The following is a 16269-nucleotide window of genomic DNA, read 5'->3' on the forward strand; positions in this document are numbered from 1 at the left end:
ATGAGCGCAGTATAAGAACATATACAGAATAGAATGGCCTTGTGAAAGAAGAGAGCATAGAGTGTGTGTGGGTGGTGGTGGTGGTGGTGGTGTGTTGTTCTTTCCTCCCCCTCCCTTTGATTCCCCCCCCCCCCCCCATATGATGTAGGATTCTCATGGCAATGACGGAACACTTATTACATGTATGGTTTTATTATTAGAAAAGTCAATCCATCCACAGATTTGATCATTCAAACAAAACTGAAGCAAGGATTTTCCCAGATATACAAAATAGGAGAAGCTATTTGCAAAAAGGTGTTTCTATAATAAAAAATAACTCTCTCTGCTTGGCAACAAGCTGCATCAATGGAGCAGAGCGCAGGGAAGCATGAAACCCAAGTGTAGAGATTTGCAAGACCCGCTAAAACCTGGAGAGGTCGAAGGCTGGGACCAGAGATTCATCATTACTGATGAGCCAATACTGAGGAACGCAGGTATGACAGTCTACTCTCATTAGTTGCCTAGACATCTTTTTTATTCTGTTTAAGCCACCTTTTTCTTTCCCTGTTGGTGCAGCAGAGGCTGTTCCCTTCCAGTGAAGAAGCTCAAAAGCCACAAAGTGCCAAAAGTCACAAAATAAGGAAGTTTTTAAAGCACAAAGAAAAAGACGCCCTGTGTGGAACAGCAGCTTGTGGAGCAGATGAGCAGTCCCAGTGCCATTGTCAAGCTGTTTCCTCGCTGACGTATTCTAATCGCCTCTTACTGAGACATGAAGTAGTGCAGTGCGTCACTTTTATACAGTAGCCTAAGAAAGTCCTTCAGTGGTACTACACAGACAGTGACTCATGGGTCAACTTGTACTGAAAGGAAATGAGAAATTCTCGGCTTTGTTGTCTTAATCACTTGAACAGGAACCATCCCTTCTGGTTGCCCTTCATTTATTGCTACAGGGCCACGCACCCTGTTATGCTGGACAAATCAGCCCTGTTACAGCTTTCTGCTCACTAATGGGCCTACGTGTAACCCTGTGTGCAACACTTGTCTTCTTGAAGCAAACATCTTGCAGGAAAGAGAAACATGTCAAAATCCCCAAGCCCCATCCAAGACCACAGTACGTATGTAAGAGATCAGCACCCTTCAGCAAGCTGCTGCTTTTGTATATACAGAGCATCAGGGACCTTAGATTCTGTTCTTTCAAAGCTGAAATCATTCCTGAGACTCTGAACATTGCCGTATCTTGTATCCAGCACGCACTTAGCAGGAACATAAATACGTGCCTTGAAATTCAAACTCAGCTGGAAAGTTTGGTTAAATACTCATTAACCGGTTCCCCTAGTCTTTTCTCTAGAGTGATTTAGCTTCAGTCGTCCTCAAAATAGCCTTTCCCAAAAGAGCTCATTAACGTACTCAGCTATGGGAGCGCAGAGCGAAGAGTGATAAACAGTCAGCCAAACTAAGGACTGGTCTACACTGGGAATTTACATCGCGACTGCTACGTCTCTCGGGGGTGTGAAAAATCCACACCACTGAGAGACACAGCTAGGTCGACGGAAGAATTCTTCATTGACCTAGCTACTGCGTCTTGGGGAGGTGGATTACCTACACTGATGGGAGAACCCCTTCGGTCAGCGTAGGGGAGTGTCTACACTCAAGTACTACAGAGGCACAGCTGTAGCGGTTTCAGCGTAGCCATACCCTAAGAAACAACCTGCATTTTTAACCTGCCAGATTGCCCAGATGCCTAGACTCTGCTAATTGCATCCTTCATGTCTCCTGACAAATTGTACAGCGAAGACCTGGCCAGTCAGCATTTTATCATCACCACTGTAGTACCAGTGATTAAAGCTTCGTTTATTTTCTGTCCCTACCCCATTCCCAGGCAAGGGAATGATCAAGTGGGCAGATGTGCTTTCTGCTCAACTAGCAGGATTAATTCACTGCTGTGATAATTCAGTTCGAGTCTGGACCAGAGAGATCTGTAGCACGGGCAGGAGTAGCTGGAAGGCATCTTGGATATACGAAGCACTGTTTGAAGCCTACAAGACAAAACAAATTACATTAGAGCCATTCATGCTACCAGTCTTCATTTCTGTTTGACGTGTGTATACTATATGGTCACTGATGAGTAATATACATAAGCAATATCAGGCTACTACTCTCAGATGCAGCAACTTCTATTCAGTTAAGTCTACTTTTTAAACTCCAGTTTATCCCACTGGGCAAAAGGTGGCCAACTGACTCAGGAGAATGGCCATACCATTTCCGAGCTGATCCATCTAGTTCAGTATCCTGCCTCTGAGGATACTCAGTACCAGCTGTTCCAGGGGAAGGCATAAGAAACCCTGCAGTAGAAAGGAAGCACACACCAACAAGGAATGTTTCTTCCTAACCCCCTCAATTAGCAGTCACCCATTTTGGGAATCAGTTGGGAAGTGTATGGATTGTCACACACTGAATGATGTGACTTGTCCAAGGTATGAACACAGCAGTTTCTAGGTTTCTAGCCCTTTGCTGTAACCGCTAGAGCTGTGGCAAGTCTACCATTTTGAGCCACAGGGGTTCCCAAAACATTTCAGGTTGGAAGCTCACACTCAAAGCAATCGATTATCAATCGAAACAAAGTTTCATGCCAAATCACACCAGTCATCCATGGTCCAGTTAGAAGCTTTACAGGCTTTCAACAGACTTGGGCTGAGTTTCTAACAGAAAACAGGATGACTTTCCTATTGGCAGGTCTGCACAGCTCTAGCAATTCCTAGAGCCTCACAGCCTCCTGGACTGTGAAATCTGCTGTGCAGTCAGGCGATACCCCTGAACCGCGTGAACAGCTTCAGATCCTGAGGGAAAAGCGAACTGCAAAAACAGAAACCAGCAATTTCTGCTAATAATAAATCCTTGGCTTTCAAGCATAAGAACCCCTACTCGGGCACGCCAAGCAAATGGGGATAGCTATTCAGAACTAAACTTTCAGTGGGGAAGTTTGAAATGTCTAATGCAACATTTCACACCAGGTATGACTATCTGAAAGCTGCAGCCCTTTGCCCATCCACACAATGGACATGGATTTTTCATCACATCAATTTAGAATGAGTTCTCTCTCGAAAGGTTAAACAAAATAGTATGAGCCTGATGAAAAGTTTCAGCTCAGTCTCATTAGTAGGCCAGGATTAACATGTAAGGACTGGCTTTAATATTTTAGCACCTTTGTTTATTTATTGGTAGTGTGCAAATATTCCAATTCTACCTTGCTTCTATCTGAGAAACGGTTATTGTTTATTTCACTGGAGGAAAGAGGCATGTTGAAAAAAATCCATCAGAATCAAGTTTTCCTGGCAAGACTATCACTGAAAATCTTATTAAATTACAATGTTTAGAAAGACAAGCTAATTGGTTTTGTCTGAATCTGTAGAATTTCTTATGTTTACCAGCTGAAATTTGGGAGTTGTTTGAAGAAGAATTGCCAGTTGCCTTTCCTGTCAGCTGACATTTCACAAAATGACATTCCCTTCTGCTGCATCTTCTCTAGACTGTTCTGAAGTGATCATGTTTATACTTTACCAAATACATTGCACATCTGGCACAGATGATAGTAGCAATGCTCCCTTGGATATCTATTAAGACTTGTAAATTACCAGTTGGGGAAGCAATCTTAAGCCATGGTTTAGAAAACTGGATAATGAAGTGAGGATTGACTAGTCTGTCCACATTTCAACATTAGTAGCTGTAAGTGTATCATAACTGACCTCTAAAAACACTCCCGTGATTAATGGGTTCAGCACATCTGCCTTCTCTTTGACCTGAAAAGATTAGAGATATATCATCCTGCTTGACAATCTGATTGCATTTCCTTTAAGCAAAACACAGGGCCAGATCCTCAGCTACTTTAAAAATCAGCATAGCCCTCTCACTGTCAGTGAAGTTGCACTGATTTACACCAGCTGAGAATGTGGACCACAGTATGAAAATACAGACTTGCACAAGTCCCAGCATGTACCAAAAGCGTGCTATATACAACGATGTGCACTGAACTTCCAGATGAACTGGGGAAAGCTTCCTGAATTAAAGCAAGCTAATGGGACATATTTCTAACAAAAAACAGCTGTAGGCTGGTATGAACCAGGTCTAGGACAATGGAAGGGTCTTGTGTATGAGTTGAGCACTGTGCATATATGCAAACAGCGGGTTCCTTTCAGAGACAGCTCTCTGTCTCTGCAGAGAACACCATGAAGGAGAACACCACAAACCACAGAAACATAAAACAGAATTTCCCCACCATTTTGGCTACCAACATGTGAGAGGGGTACATAGTACCCTACAATAATTACACCTTCATCATTGCAGACATTAGCTACTTAGTCTCCTCAAAGCATGGAAAGAAATTGTCTGAGCTGGATGACTTTACTTCAGAAAAGTTCACTTTGAACTCCAGTCCAGGCTGAAAAGCTACTAGCTTTACAGGGTGATAATGTGAAAAATCTGAAGGTCGTAATGAATTAGGATGCAGCAAAGCTCATCGATAACACACCTGTGTATTTTAAAAATACAGAAGCTGAGACAGCGTGAGAAGCTGTGCAGTTGAACAAAGGTACGAGAGCATTTCAGGGACACTACAGTCTGTTTTGAATGCAGCATGAGACTGAGCGGGACCAACCAATCCCATTCCTGTTAAACAAGAAGTAGGTCTTACCCCTGCAGTTGTTAAGCATGTAGTGAACTTTTTAGATAGCGAAGACAATTCTTTACACAGCACAATAGTCATTCTGGGAAAGGAAAAAGGGAAATTATGTAGTAAAGCACTTTAAAAAAAATCCTCTTTACTTTGCCATTGTCATCTGTAAAACAAAATCACCCACTTCCACATGTAAATTTTTCTTTAAAAACAAAAAGATAGATATAAATGTTTAAGGGTCCAATAACATAGCATATGAAGAATGAGAAGTTCCAAATAATATCTGAAAAGAGAACAAGGCTGACAATTGGAAGCAGATTTCAGAGAACAGGAATGCCTGATCCGAAGGGAACACGACTAACTTGCTTTTTTAGTTACAAGCAGGAAGTGTCATCTTGTTTGTAAGAGAGAAATAGTTATTTTACATGGACACCAACTGCCTCTTAATAAAACAAGTCCCTGCTTGTCTTAAGCAGTATCGGTGATAAGTCTGCTTAGGATGATTTTAATATTAGGCATCTAATGTGCCAACAGGCTAGCAAAACGTTACTGAATAATCATTTTACATAAAGAGAATGGATCTCTTTACACTACTTTAAACAGAGTATTTTGTGGGCTCCATTTTTTCCTTTTTAAATGCCTGTCTACTAAACTAGCACAAGTTTAGGGCAAAATTCCTGTCTCCGAGCTGCATGAAAGCTGTCACATATTATTTTCCTTTCTCCATGTGTTCTTGTCGAGAAATTTCTGTATGTACAAAAGACAGTCGAGTTCTGTTTAGTGAAGACAATACTGCCCTTAGCAATTTCTAACATAAATGCAATCAGACGTAAACTGCCTGCTGAGAACTGTGGAGAGAAGCTGCACAGTAATGCCTACACCAACAGATGGATGCCAACCTAACCAGGTACTATAGCATAATTCAAAGGACTTACTGTGAAAGGGCTTTGGCTCGGCCTGTGGCTGACACCTCTTGCTTCTGACCATGTAGGACCAATGCTGCAGTTTTGTGGAACATTTCAATGGAGTAGGCGGTCAGTTCAGCCAGACTTCTAATGGCAAATGCGTGAATATCCTGCAGGAGTTACAAAGAGCTCATTCCAATAGGTTTGCTAGTATTTTAAAATAAGACTTCTCTCCACTCTGCTCCTCCCCCTATTCCCCCATCTCTAGGAGTTAATGTAAAATTCTAACTGTGGGTTGAAAGCTATAAGCAACCAGTTGTCAAGATAGGATAATGTGCCAGCCCCTCCACAGTTAGATTTCATTTTCTCTCTCTCCTTTGCCCAGTTACCTCTACCGATGTTTGAACATCTTGGTCAGCATCCCCTGAATCCAGCTGTTGGTTTTCTTCGCTCATTTCCCCCTCTTTTGGAGCTTCCACGTTGAGTCTTTCAATCCATTCATGAGCAGATTTCCTTGCCTGTGTAATAGGAGGCACAGACACATCAGCATGGCACTTAATGATTGGGATGAGATCCTCCTGCACTCTGCAGAAGGTGGAAGACTGGATCTCTTTGTAAGAAACAGTTACTACCCCGTATTGGTGGAAAGAAATGGGACAAGCAAGTCAGTTACCTGCTGAACTTTGCAGCGGGGCGAGTGAAATATAAAGGAACTGGCTACTGTGAACTCATACTTTCGGCACTTGTTTTTCTTTCTTAAAAGATGTGCCCATGACATGTGCTGCTTTAAAAGCACGAGTGAGATCAAGAGGTTTTTTTAGGGTTTCCAATAGATGTTAGTGCCACTCAGTGGACCACAATGGTATTGTATGAGGGTAAGAAAAGGAGACATTCCTCTAAATTTATTAACTGGTCTGACGGAGAGGAAGTTGCTTAAAGAGGAGTTCAGACACTGGGTTATGGGATCATGAAACTGATCAGCAATAACCCAGTGTGTGAACTATACGTAAGATACTTGATCTCCAGTACTGAGAACCATGGAGATGTTTATGAACTATTTGAGAACATATAAGGAACATTTGTCATTTTTATGTATTATATATATAGACAGCCCTTGCTCCTTTTCCGTAGCTTCAACAGAATGGGCCATTGTTACAGATATAATCTTCCGAGGAAGGCACACTTTTAAAGCTAGGAGATGATTTTAAAGCCAGATGTTGCGAATGGGCAACAAGGGATGGATCACTTGATGATTACAAGTCCTGTTTATTGGCCACTGTCGGAAGACAAGATACTGGACTAGATGGACCATTGGCCTGACCCAGTATGGCTGTTTTTATGAGATCAAGAAAGTTCATCTTATCAAGGGCTCCAACATTTAAATACTCTTTATCGTTTTGTAATCCCCGGGGGGAGAAGGGGGAAGAACAGTGCTTTATACTTTTAACACCTTCACCAGGAGTTCAGAACCTGGGCTCCTGAGATATACTCACCAGCCATCAGAGGACACAAAGCTAACTCACCGCGGCTAGTTTGTCTGGCTTGGCAGAGACGTGCAGTTCGAAGAAAAGCGCAGTTATTTCCTTTGTGAAATCTTCATCTCCTGAAGGAAACAAAGCAGGTTTGCAAGACCCGGTAGAGTAAGATAGTCTGTACTACACAAATAAGTGATAATCAGGAAATATACATTGTATAACCATGCAGCTTGTTTCTGCACACATGCCTCCAGGGTTCAGCTACTGCTGACAACCAATGGCTGCATATAATTCATTTTTAAATCACATATTCAACAAAGGATTCAAACCCCTCAAACTTGCTCTTTTTTAATGCAATTTATTGGGCATTATTTGGTTTTGAGGGCCTATAGATATGTCACTAGGACTCACTAGCCTTTGGTCAAGGTAGTTCTATTTTTACAGCTAGCATCCAACCACAAACAACATAAATTCTGCATTTCAGAAGACAGCTGCTTGCACAGCACCTTAGAGAATTTTTAAGGCCATTTAAAGCCAATGGTTTTCCTATTATATATGCAGGGCCAGATGTTGACAAAACAGGAAGAAAGCTGTTGGATCCATCATGTACAAAGATAAAAATTATAAATAAGTCTCTAGAGTACCTAACACTGAATGCGCCAGCCCTCTTTGCTCGGCCCCTTTGGTAAAATTGAAACAAGAAAGTCGTTTATGTTCAAATTAGTGAAAGCTTCAACAACTGGATGCTCCCTGCTGTGCAGGTTGTTTCAGAGCTTTACGATGTCCCTTCAAACTGTGTGGCCAACACTAGTAGAAACTTTTACCTTTAAAAAAAAAGTGCCTTTTTTGAAGTCAGATACTGCTACTAATAGGTTTCCCTTAGCTCCAGGAAAGGAGGCAGTTGGGAAGAAGCTATTTTCTTGGGATTTCCTACACGGCCTCTCCCTTCATGCCCTTCCGCCCCAGTCCTCCCCTCATTTTCTTCTCTCATAAGACCCTGCATCAGAGGGACCTCCTTTCTTCTGCCCAAGGTGCGCTGGAATGGCTCCCTGCAGAGGAGGAGTTCTCCCCATCCTCCCAGAGATTAAGGGCACTGCCTTTCAACAGTGTTCCCAACTGCTGATAGGTTGAGGATCAAGGGACCAGCTGAATAATAACCAACCCTGGGCCTTTCACACATTGCTGTGGAAGGCTAGTTGGTTTTAAATTGGAGTTTAAAAACCAGCCTCCCCGCCTGTAAACACGGATCCCCTTTATTACCTTTCTTCTCTTCCTCTTCATCATCATAAAATTCAGTTAACGAAAATGCTTCTTTGAGCTGTTCCAACTCCACTTTTAACATGTCTAACTCTTCTCCAGAGAGGGCGTTTATAACCGACTTCACCTAGTTAAGAGTGAGACAGCCATAAAAAGAGTCATAAATGCAACAGGAAAGAGAAACAAGATGGAAATGATACAGAGCAGCAGTATTAATGACATGCTGACACCAAATGCAGCCGTCCCTTTAGGACAGAGTTCTCTGCCAGGCCCCATTCAGGAGTAATTGATTCTTTATCAGGCTTCCTGATGTTTCATGTTTCAACTGATATTTGCCAAAAATTGAATAGCTGGGATACAATCTGTGTTAACCTAGTAGGATCACCAAGGTTGAAAAATCTCTCAGAACTACACATCAGGAAAGCTAGAAAGAATAGAATTGTGCGTCCCAGGAAGAGAATGTGTGACCCAGTAGCCAATCAAGCATCAGGTCTATGGAATTAGGGGTCAAAGAGAAGCTAGAGAGCTGTACCTGCCGCTAACTACTTGAGCACAGGCGTTTGCTGCCAATGAAGAAGCACCGGCTTGTTGGCCAGAGGACAAATGACAGCCAGGCAAAATTCATATTTAAAGAAAACAAAAACCAGAGAGCGGCTCCTTTGTTACAGGCTAAACTACAACATACTCTACTTGGCTTAGTGCTCACCATTTTCCATTTCCTGTCCGTGTGTTCTGCTCAGCCTGAAGGCACCAGTCACCAGACTTATTTTTTATGTAACATATATAATGTAGATGAGGTTCATGGCACTATTATTAAGATTGCCTAACGCTTCCCATAAGAAGACCCTGTTTTCAGTTGCTTAGCCACTTGGGCTGAAGTTTTCCACGCCAAGCTGTCTGCCCCGGGATGAATTTTTCTGGGAAGATTTCAGCTAGAATGGTTCAGCCATTCTAGGGAAAAATACATTCTGCTCATGTTCACTAATTCCTGGTGATTTAAAAAAAAAATGCTCTAGTACCCCAATTCTTTGGAGCAGAGACTTGAAATTTGGCAGAGGGTAGGGGTATCCCTTGTATCCCGAGTGTGCCTCCCGCCACCCCTGTGAAAATCCACCCCCATTTGGACAATTATAAGCCTTTATTTTTTTATTACACTTTGCTAATGCTCACTGGAGACTTCTTAGATATTAGCAGCTCAGTTCTAGCTGAAGATAACGTCTACAAAAGCATGCTCTAGCCCCAAGGCCGGGCAGGACTTTCCCTACTATTGCAGCTCTGGACTGGGCTGGATCTGGGCATGTGCACTGAGAGGAGGAAGACTGTCTGTTCTGTGCTCTCAGGGCAGGTGGGGAGACAGTAACTTGAGACAAGGACTCTGAAGGATGCAAAAACTGGTACTGGCTGGGCAAGCACATCGACGCTGGGAGTTGGGGGGAATGAAAGGAGGTGAGGAGAGAGAGAGGATGGAGTGAGTTACGTGTGATTGTGCAATCAGACAATGTCATAATGCAGACACACAAGGGGGCCAAATTAGGTTGCACAGCTAACCTTAATTCTGGCATTGCCAAAATTTTGAGTGCTTGACATTGCAACCATAATAATGTTCTTTAAACAGGTTTTTGTGCATAAATAAAATCTTTTCCCTCCTCAGCTGCACATATAAAATAGAAAGGAAACTGCTCAAAGCCGTTACCTTTGAATCACTCTCTCTGGAAAGCATCTCCAAGGCTTCCAGATGTGAAAGACCCTGAAACTCATCAAAGAGTAACCCATAATGGGCTTTCTTCTCGGTAGCCATGGTAACCTCGGTAGCTGTCCGCTGCTCTTCTTTCTCCTTTGCCTCTCGCAGGACCTGAAAAGGAAAAGCAGAGGCGTCAAACCAGCGGTAGAGAAATTGGATAAGGGAGGCGAAGGCCCCAGTGAACAATTTTAGGAAGCGTTCACTTGATGCTAATACTGAAGGTTCTTTAAAAGGAAAACAGAGGGAAGAAAAAAATAAGAGAGAGAAACTGCTGAGAATCTCACTGTCGGGGTTGGAGAGAAACCAATACCTGTGACAGTGTAGAATTCCTGTTCATTAAGCCCTTTGTTTTCTTGAATCCAGGGTCTCCTTCAGCTATCACGTCCATTGTCTTCTTTCCAATGAATTCCAAGGCATCCAAGCCTCCACTAATAACACTCTTCCCCTAGAAAGCAGATTTGCAAATGGAGAGAATGCATGTGAATGATACTTCTGTTTGTCTAGCTACAGTTAGTTTAAATTTATTATCAAAATATGATTTAAACCAGAAGTGATGTGGGCCAAATGCTCGTGTCTCGAGACCGCCCCCCATCCCCATGTACAGTAAAGAGCATGAAAACCAAGAAAGAAACACTAGCATCCAAGGTTTTAATGGGAGTGCTCAGCGGGAGCATATGGCCCTCCATCACAGTTGTAACAGCCACCCTGAATTTATAAAATGCACAAATTAAAATCCTTCTTTCTCTTCCCTTCAGTCAGAAGAAACTTGACTATGTTCATTTATCCATTTTTAAAGTATGTTGTTAGACGGTTGCTGAAAACTTAAAAGAAAGACGCAGCCTTTGCATTTTGCTCTGCTGGTAGAGAGGTTTCTCTTCCAGAGTCATGGGCCAGTCCCCAGGAAAGCTCTGCCTCCTGCATTCCAGAGTTTTACCCCTCAGGGTAAAGTGTCCCATTGGAACTGGCTACGGTCAGTAGGACGAGTTGCCCCCCACCCCTAGTAATTTGGGTCAATCCCACAGAGGACTATGAAGAGGAAGGCTGGAGTCATTCCTAGAAACTCCACTGAAGTTAGTAGAGTTACTCCAGGAATGAATCTGCTCTTGAATTTGGCCTGTTATTCTACAGGGAACCAGAAGAGACAGCTGAGCATTGGGGTGACACACACTATACTGCAGATCTGAAGGCCAGGATAACCTGTTCAGACTTTCATAAAGAAAAGCCAGATAAAATAAAGAGTAGAATCAAGGTTTGTTGATATGAGGCTTCAGAGACAAGGAAAAATAAGTGATTTTAGCCTATTTCCCAGCCTCCCCACCCACCCACTCACTCACTGTGCTTTGAACAGCTGTAGAAAGAGTGGATAAAACTCCGAAAGCTCCACTGATGGGCGAGGAACTGCTGTCATCAACTCCGCCTGTACTGCTTGCTTCAGAACTCTGGCTTCCTGCATCCAGGGGAGGGGAAGATGTTTTATTTTTCAAAACTCACAAACAATGACAACAACAAAGTTCAGATTGTAAACAGATATTGTCCGTTTCAGGCAGGCAAATGCACAAATCTCAGACAGACGAGAGGGCTGCAGCATGTGAGACAGAAAGAGTTAAGATCACTCTGCTATAATGCTAAGTCTCTGCAGAGCTAACAGAAATAAGCACTGAAACATTATTGTAGTAAACAGATGTCAATCTCAATACACACAGAGCAGATCTGTTGAGTGTAAGATGGTGCTATTTTTAGACCACACTTGGAGAAATTGAAAAATTACATTTCTTATTTTTAATCATAAAAACTGACCTCCTGCAACAACTTTGGCCTCTGACGAGATTTCACTAGGGCTGGGGATCCCAAGGGACGTCTCTGCTTTTTCGATGACATTCGAAATACCTTGTCCTAGAGAAGGCAATGCTATTACTTCAACTCTAAGACAGAACTGCATTCATTTTAGCCACCAAGAAAGCAGTGATTGAATCAGAAATAAGATTAACCACCAGGGGCTGTACACTGGAGATACAGATATAGATACATAAGCACTAACCACACACACGCAAAATGTGTTACCCAGTCAATACTAAAAGCAATTGCAGTCTGGCTTGCTCACTGACCAGCATAAAGAATTCATCTTACATTGAAGCCTTTATGCTGTATCCACTGATGGGAAAGTCTCAGCTGGCCATTGTTTGTGCCAGCTCCTTAAAAGCCTGAAAGTTATTCTGCTGTACGTCTCCCTACCTCTCATTTTGCTTTTGACTTTTTCCCCTGTATTTTGAACAGAGTGCTTGACTTTTGCCAACTCTTGCTTCTGAATTTGAAATCTTGTACTTTATAGACAAGCAACATAAGCTGGAGACATTCGTGAAAACTGAAGCCTGATTTTAGACTGCAAAAAGAGTTACTATAAGAACAGCCACACTGGGTCAGACCAAAGGTCCATCTAGCCCAGCATCCTGTCCTCCGACAGTGGCCAAGTGCCCCAGAGGGAATGAACAGAACAGGGAATCATCAACTGATCCAATTATATCAAATTAGCAAAATACCAGCAGCCCTTACCTACTGTAGCTACTGTGGCCGAGGCAGTGGAGAGAAGTGACTTTCCCCAGCTCCCCCAGTATCCCCATCCTGTCTGAGATGCATCAGTGGAATCAGATACCTTTATTTAGAGAAACAGAGATGGAATACAGCAAAGTGACTGACTGATCTCTGAACTGTATCTTTGTGAACTGCTTTTTTAACAGTTGTAACGACACTGAATTTCAGCCAACATGAACACACATCGCGTATCGATCTGTGACCTCCTTGATCTTCAAGAAGTATCATACAATTATTCAGTTAGGGTTAAGTTCACCCTCCTGCAACAAGGCCAGAATAAGTGAACAGAGCAATTGCTACATTGTATCAGACTTGATGTCCATCTTGTCCAGCATCCTGTCTCAGACAGTGGCCAGCACCAGATGCTTTGGAGGAAGGTGCAAATGTGGGGTAGTCTTCCCCAGTTTCCAATGAAGGTCTCTTCCTAAACCCTAAATAGAGTTTAGGTGGGGCATTATTTCAGAGTTGGGAGGGAAGGAATTTGGACATTACTGTACTAGAGATAAAAATGGAGGAAGAAAAAGGGAGAGCAGGAATGAACAGCAGAAGCGTCAATGTTGGTATCCTGTAACCTTCCTCTTCTGCATGCAACCCTCTCTCAGGAATGATGTGCAATACCAAAGTTTAATGCTGAGCTATCCGATGTGTATTTGACCATAAAGTAACTTCACTCTACTTTAAGGAAAAAGAAATAGGGTTGCAAAATGCGGGAAGGTTGGGGTATGGAAGCAGTAAGGAAGGTAGGAAAGAGGAAGTTGGGGGTTTTTAAAAAAAAAAGATTCATAGTTCATTCCCCCCATCCCGTACCTTTCTAGTGCAGTCAGCGTTCTAACGTCATTTGTTCCACCCTTATCTAACCCCCCATGGGAAGAAGCCAGTTCTTAGCTATCCTATCTGTGCAGTTCTAATATAGCGCCATGACTTTCTGCCACTCATGGGGTACATTCAGAGACCCACTTGCCAGGTTTGATGCAAAACCCATTCAAACCAATGACATTTAAAATAATGCATTTCAGCATTGCTCAGAGCAAAACTCTATTCTGCCACAACTTTACGGGAAAGGGCTTCATCATTGTTTCCAACACAACCAGGATTCTGCCGTGTTTAAAGTTTGTGCAATTTACCAATCAGCATGTTCAAAGAGTCAGTACAGAAACATACTTTCAGGGCTTGGTCCACTGGGTCTTCTGCAACAACAGGCTCACTGGAGGGTTTGGCTTCGGGTCTTTTCCGAGTCAGAGCCACAGGTTCAGGTTCATCCTCTTCCCTACCACTGCTCTCAACGGACCCAGCTTCCTCCGCTCTCTGTCCATTCTCATCCTTCTGGGAGGCACCTGCTTTCAGACTTTCGCTGCCAGCTTTTTCAGACATGACTAGAACATCTCCTAGAAAATAAAGCGATTCCAAGAATAACAGCAACCCACTAGGATATTTTTGACATTCCTTTAAAATGCTACAGTGCTCTCCTGAATAGCTAAATGAGAAGACAGTTATTCTCTTCCTCTCCCCATATATATGCTCCCATTCACCTTCTATACGTCAATGAATTTTTTGAGAAACAAGGTGGGTGAGGTAATATCTTTTATTGGACCAGCTTGTTGGTGGAAGGGACAAGCTTCCAAGCTACACCGAGCTCTTCTTCAGGTCTGGGAAGAAAGCAGAATTCTTTCTCAGTCAGTCTGAACTATGCGTGACTGACAGAAAACAGTATGACAGGACTTTAAACTTCCAAATACAACAAGTCACTTTATCTAAGAGCTATACCCTCCCAGCAGGAAAGGAACTGAGCAATATCTGTAAGTGTTGCACTTACAAAGGGTACAAAGGGTGTGCAGATAATTTAATCTATGGCTTGTCTCACTAACCCAGACAGCTTTGGTGGACTGTTTTTGAAAAGCATTTGCCAAATATGAAAGAACAGCATTATTAGAACTTGGGCAGTTGAATAAGTTGCAGCGTGTTTATTTGAGTGTTGTGCATTTATGGCAGAGCTTTTTTAAAGTGTACAAACAATCTGGAAATCCATCGTAACTGACAACTTGCATTTGAAGTCACAAGCTGCCATACAAATCCAACTGCTGGATAAGGACCTATAAACCACCACTTGTAAATGAGATTTTTTTTCCCTGTCATTGATGGGCCAAACAGTCATAATTTCATTAACTCCAACTCCAAGTCAGTTAATAATTAAAAGTTAGTTGCTAATGCAACACCAGACATTGTAATGAACTCGTTATATGAGCAAAAGGATGCCAACTTATGGCTGCTATGGGAATCTGACTTTAAATAGCCTGACTTAGGTGTACTAAAATATCTCTGGTGAATCAATACAGTAACATTCCATTTTACATTTATTTATAAATCCCAGAAAGTCTGCTGGTGATGCAATCAGATCAGCTTGTTACATTGTAATGCACTGGTCACCTTTCTCTTAGTAAAAAAGAAGAGACAAATCACCACTCTGTCAATTTAAGATGACATTTCCAAAATCCTAGATGCATGTACCCCATTTCCTCCTTTGTCTCTTCATCCCCCACCTACACATCCCAGAGACATTTCTACACTCCTGGTATTTTACAAACACATGTGCAGGCTCAAGCCCTTGCCCGCAGGATTTAGACACACGTTTTCCATCACACACAGGATGTAAAAAGCTTGACAAGTGCAATAGGGCTCCAACTCCCTCCCAAGGTTCAACGTTCATGCTCCCAGTTAGTCACCCACCTGCCCAGATGAAGGTGCATGACCCCAAAGTGACTATTAGACGGACTAGTTTGAGAAATCATGTTCGCTGTTAGCTACCTTCTCAAAACACGGCCTCCTGCCCTCGTCCCTCCCTCACACACCCCTCCCGGGCCCCTAGCCCTCCTCCTCCTCCAGATCCCCCCTAGCGTCTCTGCCCTGCCCCCCTCTTCCAGGGTCTCCCCCAGCACGCCCCACCCCTGCCCCCCAGGACCACCCCGGTACCCCCTCCCTCTGTCCCCCCTCCAAGATCTCCCCCAGCACGCCCCACCCCTGCCCCCCAGGACCACCCCTGGTACCCCCTCCCTCTGTCCCCCCTCCAAGATCTCCCCCACCCCGCCCCCAGCACCCCGCCCCCTGGCCCCCACCAAGATCTCCCCCAGCACGCCCCACCCCTGCCCCCCAGGATCACCCCAGCACCCCTCCCCCTGCCCCCCCCTCCAAGATCTCCCCCAGCACGCCCCACCCCTGCCCCCCAGGACCACCCCTGGTACCCCCTCCCTCTGTCCCCCCTCCAAGATCTCCCCCACCCCGCCCCCAGCACCCCGCCCCCTGGCCCCCACCAAGATCTCCCCCAGCACGCCCCACCCCTGCTCCCCAGAATCACCCCAGCACCCCTCTCCCTGCCCCCCCTCCAAGATCTCCCCCACCACGCCCCACCCCACCCCTGCTCCCCAGGATCACCCCGCACCCCCCGGCGCTCACCTGCAGGGCAGGCTCCGGCCCGGCCTCCTGCGCCTCTGTCAGTGACAGCCCCCGCCACGTCTCAGCCGTGCCCCTCCACGGACACACACCGCTGGAGGACCGGCACCATAGAGACTGCAGGGCAAACGGGAGCCCCCCCCCGCTGACCCCGGAAGGGCACGCTGACCCGGAAGCCGCCTCTCCCTGCCGCAGAGGCACTTCCGGGTT

General features: G+C 44.2%; 1 protein-coding gene across 2 annotated transcripts; it reads right to left on the reverse strand.

The window, feature by feature from the left end:
- Positions 1 to 164: 164 nt before the first annotated feature.
- FAM114A2 (family with sequence similarity 114 member A2) lies at positions 165 to 16268 on the reverse strand. Of its 2 annotated transcripts, none has more exons than XM_045027319.1 (14): positions 16102 to 16268; positions 13777 to 14003; positions 12577 to 12676; positions 11824 to 11919; positions 11361 to 11473; positions 10337 to 10471; positions 9979 to 10137; positions 8289 to 8412; positions 7077 to 7156; positions 5943 to 6071; positions 5584 to 5723; positions 4667 to 4739; positions 3723 to 3776; positions 165 to 2015 (listed from the first exon to the last, which is right to left on the reverse strand). In XM_045027319.1, exons 2-14 carry the CDS (start codon positions 13984 to 13986, stop codon positions 1914 to 1916), a joined length of 1515 nt encoding a protein of 504 aa, XP_044883254.1. In that variant the 5' UTR covers positions 13987 to 14003; positions 16102 to 16268; the 3' UTR covers positions 165 to 1913. The 2 variants fall into 2 exon arrangements, with proteins under 2 accessions (XP_044883254.1, XP_044883253.1); XM_045027318.1 differs by having other exon boundaries at positions 13777 to 14000; positions 16063 to 16267.
- Position 16269: the final 1 nt, after the last annotated feature.

The sequence above is a fragment of the Mauremys mutica genome, chromosome 8, assembly GCF_020497125.1.
Source record: "Mauremys mutica isolate MM-2020 ecotype Southern chromosome 8, ASM2049712v1, whole genome shotgun sequence".
NCBI lineage: Eukaryota > Metazoa > Chordata > Testudines > Geoemydidae > Mauremys > Mauremys mutica.